At 38.9% G+C, this 12,070-nt stretch overlaps 1 protein-coding gene across 1 annotated transcript; it reads left to right on the forward strand.

The window, feature by feature from the left end:
• Positions 1–9,485: 9,485 nt before the first annotated feature.
• On the forward strand, positions 9,486–10,313 carry LOC311591885 (olfactory receptor 5P80; the record flags this gene model as incomplete). Its single annotated transcript, XM_084771705.1, has 1 exon — positions 9,486–10,313. Exon 1 carries the CDS (start codon positions 9,492–9,494, stop codon positions 10,311–10,313), a length of 822 nt encoding a protein of 273 aa, XP_084627831.1. The 5' UTR covers positions 9,486–9,491.
• Positions 10,314–12,070: the final 1,757 nt, after the last annotated feature.

Consider the following 12,070-nt stretch of genomic DNA (forward strand, 5'->3'; position numbering starts at 1 on the left):
AACTGAGTATTGATAGTTGAAGTATATGTTGTGATATATAACCAGGTTTGAAGTTTGATACTAGTTGTACAAGATGAGTAGTTATACATCAGAAAGTAAATTGTGTGTTCATATTAAGTAATACATTTCATATATAGCCAAAAAACTTTCAGACAAAATTGGACATTGACAAGTACTCTTTAGTTGTATTCATATCATAAAATAGTCCCTTGCTATGTTGAGATTATTGACTGCATAACTTTTTGAGTCTGTGTCCATTTTTAATAACTGCTAGCCTTAAGTGTATGTAGTAACTATAGTTAGAACAAAGCACATTTAGAGGGAAAAAAATGACAAGGTAGCACAGACAATAAAGCTGTTGGAGGTATTTTTATCATGGTTGAATTATCTACTGAAAGGGTCTTTCATACTTATAGTCATTAAATATGTGTTTCAATCCTCTGAAGTCAACAAAGGCTGTTAGTGGGAGGGGTGTCTCATGAGGGGGAATGAAATCATGGTGGATAATATGCTGTTCTAGGAAACATTTTGTTTTTAATTATGAGAGTTCTGGTGCTCTACCTGAAAGCCAGAGCCCAGCTTCCCCCTGAGAATCTTTATTCATCTCTATATGCTAATGATGATTATATTTAGTTATCTTTCATTCCCAACCTATTTCCTCACACTTGGTGACCGCATCATTGGCTCAGTTCATTGATTTAGGAACACAACAGTATTTTCTCTCTCCCCTTTCTGTGAATCTACTTTGCCAGAAAGTTTGTAGATTTGAAATCAATGGTGATCTACTACTGTTCATTGCCAGTGTCTCTACTTCAGGTTGACCTCTTTCACAATAAATAGTGCCAATAAGATGGCTAGCTTAATGTGTCACCTTGATTATGATATGGTTCTCAGATGTTTGCTTCAATACTAGTGCAAGTAAGCCTTGGATGGTGTGGAGTGGTAATTAGCATCAACAACTCATTGAATAAAGCAGATTATCTTTCAATATGAACAGCTTTATCTGATCAGCTCAAGGCTTTAAATATTAGGCCCACTGAAAAGAGAGTCTTCTGCTCCTGTGTGGCCTTGGAATCTAACCTGTAGCATCAACTCCTGCCAGTATATTCTACCTGGTCATCTGCTCTGTGGTTTTCAAATGACAGGCATGAAGCTAAATAAATTATATTCTTTTGTATGCTCCCAAAATTTTGGATTGTGTTGTTTTCTTGATTGTTGTATTTTCAATTCCTTGCATATTCAGGTTATTAATCCTCTATCAAATACATAGTTGATAAAGATATTTTTCTCCTACCTTCTGAGTTTCCCCTGTACTAGACTGATTTTTTTTGGCTGTATAGAATCTTTTTTAGCTTTCTGAGGTCTTACTTGTCAATTGTTGGTATTAATTTATAGGAAAACAGTCCTATCTGGGGAGTCCTTTCTGGTACCTGTATCTTCCAGAGGGCTTTCCATGATTTTTTTTTCTAGCAGTTTCAGAATTTCAGGTTTTACATTGAGTTTTCTGATCCATTTGGCATTGACTTTTGCACAGGTGATAGATATGGAACTAATTTCATTCTTAGGCATGCAGATGTCCTTTGCCCAGCACCATTTGCTGAAGGTATTTGTAATCTTCTTCACTCACATTGCTAAAGACTCTGCACAGCAAAGAAACCACCAGTCCAGGACAGAAGAAGCCCAGAAAATAGGAGAAAATTTTTGTCAACTCTACATCTGATAGATGATTAATAACCACTTATATCAGGACACTAGCCCAAGGGGCATGTCCCATGAAAGTCTTCACTTACCAGGAAAGTGGGACAGAGAGGAGGACATACTATTGGGTCTCTAGGTGAGAGAAGCATGGGAGAATAGCAAAGTACAAGGATCCAGAGGGTCCTAGAAACCTACAAGAAGAACATTATGATGGGCAGATCTGAGCCCAGGGGTCCTGCTCAAACTATAGCACCAGCCAAGGACAATACAGGCAGTAAACTTCAAACCCCTACCCAGATCTAGCCAATGGTCAGGACATTCTCCACAGTTGAGTGGAGAGTGGGATCTGACTTTCACACAAACTCTGGTGCCCGATATTTGACCACGGCCCCTGAATGGGGAGGCCTGGTGGTACTCAGAAGAAGGATAACAGGCTACCAAGAAGAGACTTGGTGCCCTATGAGCATATACAGGGGGAGGAGGACCCCCTCAGTCACATTCATAGGGGCAGGGAGTAAGGGGAAAATGGGAGGGAGGGAGGAATGGGAGGATACAAGGGATGGGATAAAAATTTAGATGTAATATGAATAAATTAATAAAATATATTTTAAAAAGATGATTCTCCAGTGTGTGTTTTGGCAGCTTTTTCAAAGATCTACATTCATTATTATGATCTGCATATTGCTTTCATCCCTTATTTTTTCTGAATACACAAGCACATCAACTACAGGAATTAATCATTTGCTATTATTTCAAAACCTTACAATTGTCCACATTCTTTGCTACCTCAAGACCCTCCCATCTCACATGCAGTATCACTGCCTACAATATACTGTTTTTTTTTAATATGGGTGATATTCTGGTTAGCTTGTAGCTACAAATCTGTGCATTGTTGGACATTTCAGGAAGACATCATTAAACTCCACACTAAACCACGTATTCCATTATCTGATACACAACCATCTAAATTCTGAGTGTTCTTGTTATTACATATTTATGCCTTGTTTTTGCACAGGGCTCAAAATTTTTGTATCAATAGTTAAAATATTGTCCCTTTCACCTACTTTTTATTAAAGAGACCCAGAGCAAACAGTATCCAGACAAAACTTTTGAAATTAAAGACAGAAATAGATGTAAGAAGCCAAGCACAAGGAGTCATCATTTAGAGAGTAAAACAGGTCTGAAAGATGGTTTCTAATCTGATAGCTATGAAGTCAAAAGGTGGGGGAGCCTGCTGACACTCAGAGGAAGGGAAAGCAGGCTTTTCGGATGAGACCTGATAGGCTGTGATCATATGGTGGGGGAGGAGGTCCAGTTCTGTCACAAGCCTAAGGGAGGGGAATACGGTGAGAGAGGGAGGGATCGGGAAATGAGAAGATACAAATGAAGGATAACAATCAAGATGTAATCCGAATAGATTATTTAAATAAAAAATGAAGTCAAATAATATTTTACTTTCCTCTGTTACTCTGTTGTTTTGTTCTATTTTGGTTTTGTTTATTGTTTTTATGTCTGTCTGTCTGTCTGTCTGTCTGTCTGTCTGTCTGTAGGGATGAATATAGAGTGCATGTAGAGGTCAGAGGACAGCAATCCAGGAATCTGTTATCTTGTTCCAAATTGTTTTGAAGCATAGTTTCTTTATTTTCTGTCCTGCTCTATATTCAAACTTAGTTTTGGCATCTAGCTTTCAGGCGATTTTCCTGCCTCTACTCTCATGTCATCATAGAAGCCCTGGGAATGCAGATGCACACTAGCCAGCAAGCTGTTGATGGGTGTTTGGAGGAGTGAGATCTAGATCTCAGGTTTGAATAGTAAGCACCACTGAGACATCTTGTCATCCCTGACCTCTTCAGTACTAGTAAAATGTCATCTTCCGACACCATGGATTTTCTCCTCAGGGTAAACTCTCTAAAGTAGAAGCTCCTCCTTTTAACATCCTTTTCTCCTCAGTGTTCCTAGTGCAGTATGGGGTAGGGGGGTGAGGGTTGGAGAAATGGCTCAGGATGTGTAGATTTTAAAAAAAAAGATTCACCATATACTGTCTAAAAGATACATCAAATATACAAATATAATGACATGGGTTAGAATTTATTTTTTTAACTTATTTTTTTCCTCCTTTATTAATTTATTCTTGTTACATCTCAATGGTTATCCCATCCCTTGAATCCTCCCAATCTTCCCTCCCTCCCAATTTCCCCTTATTCCCCTCCCCTATGACTGTTCCTGAGGGGGATTACCTCCCCCTCTATATGATCATAGGGTATCAAGTCTCTTCTTGGTAACTTGCTGTCCTTCCTCTGATTGCCACCAGGTCTCCCCGTCCAGGGGACATGGTCAAAGGTGAGGCACCAGAGTATGTGAGAAAGTCATATCCCACTCTCCACTCTACTGTGGTGAGTGTTCTGTCCATTGGCTAGATCTGGGTAGGGGCTTAAGGTTTACCGCCTGTATTGTCCTTGGCTGGTGCCTTAGTTTGAGTGGGACCCCTGGGCCCAAATCTGCCTATCATAATGTTCTACTTGTAGGCTTCTAGGACCCTCTGGATCCTTCTACTTTGCCTTTCTCCCATGATTCTCTCATCTAGAGTCCCACTAGAATGTCCTCTCCTCTGTCTCAGTTTCCTGGTAAGTGAAGGCTTTCGTGGGACATGCCCCTTGGGCTAATATGCAGATATAAGTGAGTATATACCATTTGAGTCTTTCTGCTTCTGGGTTAGCTCACTCATTATGATCATTTCTAGCTCAATCCATTTATCCACAAATTTCGGGAATTCCTTGTTTTTAATAGCTGAATAGTATTCCATAGTGTATATGTACCACAGTTTCTTTATTCATTCTTCTATTGAGGGACACTTAGGCTGTTTCCATGTTCTGGCTATTATGAATAAGGCTGCTATGAACATGGTTGAGCAAATTTTCTTGCTGTGTGCTGGAACATCTTCTGGGTATATTCCAAGGAGTGGAATAGCTGGGTCTTGAGGAAGCCCTATTCCCATTTTTCTGAGATAGCACCAGATAGATTTCCAAAGTGGTTGTACTAGTTTGCATTCCCACCAGCAATGAAGGAGTGTTCCTCTCTCCCCACATCCTCGCCAGCATGTGGTGTCGCTTGAATTTTTGATCTTAGCCATTCTGATGGGTGTAAGATGGAATCTCAGAGTTGTTTTGATTTGCATTTCCCTGATGATTAAGGAGGTTGAGCATTTCTTTAAGTGTTTCTCAGCCATTTGATATTCCTCTATTGTGAATTCTCTGTTTAGTTCCATGCCCCATTTCTCGATTGGGTTATTTGGTTTGGTGGTATTTAATTTCTTGAGTTCTTTATATATTTTGGATATTAGACCTTTGTCAGATGTGGGGTTGGTGAAGATCTTTTCCCAGTCTGTAGGCTGTCGCTTTGTTCTCTTTACAGTGTCACCTGCCTTACAGAAGCTTCTCAGCCTCATGAGGTCCCATTTATTAATTGTTGACATTAATGTCTGGGCTGTTGGTGTTCTGTTCAGGAAGTTGTCTCCTGTGCCAATATGTTCCAGGCTCTTCCCCACTTTTTCTTCTAAGTGATTTAGTGTCTCTGGTTTTATGTTGAGGTCTTTAATCCACTTGGAGAATTTAAAAAGAAAAAATTGTCACTGTAAATATTAAAGAAAACTAGGAGCATAGATCAAAAGAGATCTCTAGATGCATACGTAGAACAGTGTCATATAATGATAAAGATTTGGAAGAAACAAAACTAAAAGATGAAGAAGACTATCCTTCCTTTTATTTTTTCACAAGAATCCCTAAGTTTGGCCGTGAGTCTCAGGTGGGTGCTGGGTGGAGCCTCTCAGAGGGCAGCTATGCTAAGTCCTGTCTACAAGCACAGCAGAGTATTATTAATAGTTTCAGGCCAATGTGGGTAGGTCTCAGGTTTGGCCAGCCATTGGTTAAACATTCCCGTAATCTCTGCTCTATTTTTATCCCTGCACATCTTGTAGGCAAGGTAAACTTTTAAAGGATAGGAGCTCTACAAGAAAATCAACAGAGCCAACTAACCAGGGCCCATATGGGCTTGCAGAGACTGAAGCAGCAACAAAGGACCATGGATGCACTGAACCTAGGCCCCTTACACAGAGATAGCTGATGAGAAGCTCCAGCTTCATGTGGGTTGCTTACTAAGGAGAGTGGAGGCTGTCTCTGACATGGACTCTGTTACCTGCTTTTTGATCACTTCCCCCTGGCAGGGTTACCTCAGCAGGCCACAGGGGAAGAGGATGTGTTCATCCTTGAAAAGATTTGAACTTGATGTGCTGTGGTGAGTTGGTGAGGGGGCCCCCCTTTTCTGAGGAGTAGGAGGGGGCATGGGGAAAGGGCAGTGAGGATGGAACTAGGAGGAGAGGAGGGAGGGAGCTACAATCATGATGTAATGTGAATAGATAAATTTAATATGTTTTATGCACCTGATTGTGTCATGGTTATTCTTTTTTATTAATTTATTCATATTACATCTCAATTGTTAGCCCATCCCTTGTATCCTCCTATTCCTTCCTCCCTCCTGCCCCCTACTCCCCTTCCCTATGTCTGTGACTGAGGGGGACCTCCTCCCCCTATATATGCTCTTAGGGATTCGAGTCTCTTCTTGGTAACTAGCTATCCTTCCTCTGAGTGCCACCAGGCCTCCCCATCCAGGGGACATGGTCAGAAATGGGGCACCAGAATTCATGTGAAAGTCAGATCTCATCCTCCACTCAATGATGGAGAATGTCCTGTCCATTGGCTAGTCTGGGTAGGGGTTCAAACTTTACTGCCTGTATTTTCCTTGGCTGGTGCCATAGTTTGAGGAGGACCCCAAGACCCAGATCTGCCTGTCATAAAGTTTCTCTTGTAGGTTTCCAGAACCCTCTGGATCCTTCTACTTCCCCATTCTCCCATGCTTCTCTCACCTAAAGTCTCAATAGGATGTCCTCCCCTTTGACCCACTTTTCTGGTAAGTAAAGTTTTTCATGGGATGTACCCCTTGGACTAGTGTCTCGATATAAGTGAGTATATACTATTTAACTCTTTTTGCTTCTGGGTGAACTCACTCATTATGATAATTTCTAGTTCAATCCATTTGTCCACAAATTTCGGGAATTCCTTGTTTTTAATAGCTGAGTAGTATTCCATAGTGTAAATGTACCACAGTTTCTTTATCCATTCTTCTACTGAGGGACACTTAGGCTGTTTCCATGTTCTGGCTATTATGAATAAGGCTGCTATGAACATGGTTGAGCATATCTTCCTGTTGTGTGGTAGAACATTTTCTGGGTATATTCCAAGGAGTGGAATAGCTGAGTCTTGAGGAAGCCCATTCCCATTTTTCTGAGAAAGCACCAGATAGCTTTACAAAGGGGTTGTACTAGTTTGCATTCCCATCAGCAATGAAGGAGTGTTCCTCTCTCTCCACATCCTCGCCAGCATGCGGTGTCACTTGAGTTTTTGATCTTAGCCATTCTGATGGATGTAAGATAGAATCTCAGTGTCGTTTTGATTTGACATTAAGTCCTGGGTTGTTGGTGTTCTGTTCAGGAAATTGTCTCCTGTGTCTATGTGTTCCAGGCTCTTCCCCACTTTTTCCTCTAACTGAATTAATGTCTCTGGTTTTAAGTTGAGGTCTTTAATCCACTTGGACTTGAGTTTTGTGCATGGTGACAAATAGGGGTCTAATTGCAAATTTCTACATGTAGACATGTCATGGTTATTCTTGCTATAGGTAGTTTATTGTATATATGTGGGATAATATAAATGTATGTGTAAAAATAAAATAAAATAAAGTAATAATAATAATAAAATAAAAAAACAAAATATCCAATCTCTCTAAGAGAGAGATTGAGAGAGGAAGGGGAGGACAGAAGAGAGATGGAAAGACATTATATGTTATAAGAGATAAAGGACAGATTTGAGAGTGGAGGGAGTTCCCTGTGATTATAATCAACAGCCTAAGTGACTAATGGGGTAGACATGGTCTATGACTTGACTGTACTTTTATTCTGTGTCATAATACTGGTTGTGACATTTCCCTAAGGTATGGGTTACACAAAGAATCACTGTGGTATTATCTATTATAGTAGATAATTTCCCACACAATAAATTTAAAAATAAAAATAATTCCATTTAGAGAGGCATAAAACACACTTTGTTTCCAGAAAACTTTCAAATTTGATCTAAAAGTATTACAACTGCACAACTTGTCAACTCATGATATTTCCAATATTGTTAGAAGAATCTTTATCAATCCATGAAGTTTTCATCTAAAAAGTTAATGCATAAGAGGATTAGTTGATAGATGCTAGTAGATAACATATATTTATATGAACATGACTAGCTGCAATTTTCAGTCCTGATGGGTTTTCGGTGGAATTTTAACAAGCAAGATATGTACTCTAGAGGTAATTTCCCATAAGACATAATTTCTCATAAAGCATAGACTTGTTTTACACTAGCAATTCTTTTTTGTTTGTCCCTGAGGCTCAGACACTGACAGGTAATAATTTTCATTTTCTGTTCATACAGGGATATTTATTTCTCATTTTTATAATAGAAATTACAAAGACACTTTTCAAAAAGACATTCATTAATAGTTCCACATTCTGTTGTTTCTATGGTCAACACATGGCATTATGTATACTATAATATTCAGATTTTAAAAAATAAAGCAACGATAAGTATTGTACACTGTCTTTCCCCTATCTAGAGTTCTATAAATTGTCAGAGACAAAGTCAGATCTTTATCCCTAGTCTGTGTTGCTAAACTAATCATGACATTTCTGAATAACCTGTTGCATCCATGCCATATGATGCTAAATTCAGCTTTGATATTGGTGTGTGTGTGTGTGTGTGTGTGTGTGTGTGTGTGTGTCTTTAAAAGGTTGTTTCACAAATAAATTTCATGCTTCTACACTGTGCCAGGGAAATAATACATTGTAGTTCAGACATACAAATAATGTACACTGTTCATATTGTGGCTTGGTATTTCTCAGTCAATTCACATATATTGCTATTAAGAAGTGGTAACCCTTATACACAGATACATAACATGAATATCGATGGTGTAATGTTTAAGAAGAAGGGGACTAATGTGAAGAAAAGAAGAAATGGGAGAGGGAAATGAAGGTGAATATGGTCAAATAAGATGAAATACTTGAATAAAACTGCCATGAAACCTATAGTTTGGTGCAATGAATATAAACTGATGATTTTAAGCAAACTGAAATGTAATGGTGTAATCACTGAGCACATGGTTTTCAAGGCCTGTGTTTGGGTGTGCATGGTGTGTGTCTGTGTTTTAGTGTGTGAGTGTGTGTGTGTGTGTGAGTGTGTATGAGTGAGTGCACATATGCATTCTACATGACACTGAATTCTTGAAAAAAAATAGTTGTTCTATTTCCATTGCTCTTTATTCCTCATTGGAATATAAACTAACAAAATGAGGTACAGATGATATGAGTGTTACAAAAAAGAGAAGTAATAATTTTACTGTCCATGCATCAACTGATATTTATTAGTTTAGTATTTATGTAAGGTAGTACATAAAACTGTTTCTCCTGAAATTCATACAGAATCTTTATTTCTGTCATTACATCATGTAGCTGCTGTGAAAAGAGTACTGTATTGTAGTCTAATAGTTGACTTTTTTTTTTGGTGGCAGTATTCCTGATGTAGATGGAGCCTGGAAACTACACAGTAGTAACAGAATTCATTCTCTTGGGGTTAACAGAGGATGCTACAATCCGTGTCATTTTATTTGTTATATTTCTAATAATCTATTCTATCACCTTAATGGGCAATATGAGCATAATCATGCTAATCAGAAAAAGCCCTCAACTTCACACCCCCATGTACATTTTCCTCAGTCATTTGGCTTTTGTAGACATTGGGTACTCCTCATCAGTCACACCCATCATGCTGATGGGATTTGTCAGGAAGGAAACATTTATCCTTGTGGCTGGCTGTGTAGCTCAGCTCTGTTCTGTAGTGACATTTGGGTCAGCTGAGTGCTTCCTGCTGGCTGCCATGGCCTATGACCGCTATGTGGCCATCTGCTCACCTCTGCTCTACTCCACACAGATGTCCTCCACAGTCTGCATGCTCCTCGTGGGAGCTTCCTACCTAGGTGGATGTGTGAATGCTTGGACATTTACTGGTTGTTTATTAAATCTGTCCTTTTGTGGACCAAATAAAGTTAATCACTTTTTCTGCGACTATTCACCACTTTTGAAGCTTTCCTGTTCTCATCAGTTTTCTTCAGAAGTCATACCTGCAATCTCTTCAGGCTCCATTATTGTGATCACTGTATTTATTATCGTGATGTCTTATGTCTACATCCTTGTGTCAATCCTGAAGATGCGCTCCACCGAGGGCCGCCGCAAGGCCTTCTCCACCTGCACCTCCCACCTCACTGCAGTCACTCTGTTCTATGGAACCATCACATTCATTTATGTGATGCCCAAGTCCAGCTACTCCACTGACCAGAACAAGGTGGTGTCTGTGTTCTACACAGTGGTCATCCCCATGTTGAACCCCCTCATCTACAGCCTCAGAAACAAGGATGTTAAAGAGGCCATGAAAAAACTGATGGCTACCACTCACTGGCAACAATAAATATCTGGAATTTTACACAATGCAATAAGCTCTAAACTTCCAGATGAATGGACAGCATTTTATGGAAATTTACAGTTATATTGAGGATATTTTAAACATAAATTTTATTATCTTACTATCAAGAAATTCATCATAAAAACAGTGGATTCATTAACAAAATAACAGTTAGCAATTTTCTCATTGTTTTATCTTTTTTTCAGACACTGTTTTTTATGTATCTATAATCCCAAGTCTCTCACATAAGTTTTGTTTTCTTTGAATGCAGCGTTTAGATGTGAAAATGTAGAATCATCTGAAATCTTTTGAATGAGATCAGCAGTGCCATCCAAGATCCTAACCTGAAAGAAGTGACCTCCTGTACCTCCCACCTCACTGAAGTCACTCTGTTTTATTTAACCAGAACTCCTGCTTTATAGGACTTGAAAGCAGAGAGGTTGGTAGTAGAGAGCTTGTGCTATCAACAGGATTCTTCCTGTGATATCTTTTCCAGCCAACTCAAGACATCACACAAATTCTCCTCCATCTCCTGACCTTTCTCTTTTAGCAGTTTGTTGAACTGAATGCCTAAAGGAGCCCCTTAAGGACACACAACTGGGGACAATTCAGGTGATCTCACTCCCATGGAGATGAAGATGTAGGGATTCTGTTCTCTCATATTGTTTCAGTCTTAAGACATACTGTGTACTTATGCCATATCTTTTAAACAATGTATTTTTGGTGTCTATGAAACTGGAAATTCTTAGTGTTTTATACTTAATTCTGATAGTGTCACAATATTAGAAGTGATTTTCCTAAAACGGACCAATTTTCAATTTTGCAGTTCAAAATATTTGCGGCTTAATTTACCCATTTGGTGTTTACCTATCAATTGTCTTTTGTGTGAATACTTTTTCATAAAAAAAGACTGCACCTCTGTAGCAGTCTAGTAATTGAGTTTGTTTGAAGTCTCTTAAATTCTGTTTCTCTAAGATTTTCCAATAATAATTCAATATCTAATTACTTGAATTATACTATTTTCTGCACAAAATAATAAGGAGCTGTTAGTCTTAAATAGCCCCCTGAGTGAAGCATGTGTGGTGCTTGCTGAGGACTAAACACTACATACATAATTATCATGATGTGGTCAGGGGGACACCTCACCATATCAAGAGAGGGAAGATGAAATGCTGTGGCTGAGAGGTTTGTATAGTACTCAGATAAATTTACTGACTTACTTTATGAGTGAAGATCATACATTCTTATTTTCCATAGAGTTTATGGAACAATAAGAAAGAAAAAACAATTTAAACACTTAGTTTTGGTGGTATGTCATAAATCTGTTCAGAAAAGAATGCATAAAACATCCTACCATCGCCCAAAATACAATGACATAGGATGATACCTCCATGGTGCCTCCGTAAGATTGTCCTGTGAGCCATTCATTCTGTAGAGCATTTCCTTAATTAGTGATTGATGGAGTGGGCCAAGCACATTGCAGGTGGTACCAACCCTGGGCTAGTGGTGATGCATTCCATAAGTAAAAAAGAAAATCAATTTAAATGTCTGATTTGATGGGTATGTCATAAATGTCTTCAGAAGAGGATGCAGTCCATGTGCCGTTTCCAGAATTCAACTTTGGTTTAATGTCCTTAGTACCCAGTTTTGTTAAGATTTGACCTGGTGCACTGTGTATTCAGATGCTGATCTCTGTGCTCCGAGATCTGGCTATAGTTTGGACATGGTTATTCTCATTTCCATGAAGAATCTCCTGTACCAAC

This window comes from Acomys minous, assembly GCF_964271855.1.
Source record: "Acomys minous genome assembly, chromosome: 2".
NCBI classification, from domain to species: domain Eukaryota; kingdom Metazoa; phylum Chordata; class Mammalia; order Rodentia; family Muridae; genus Acomys; species Acomys minous.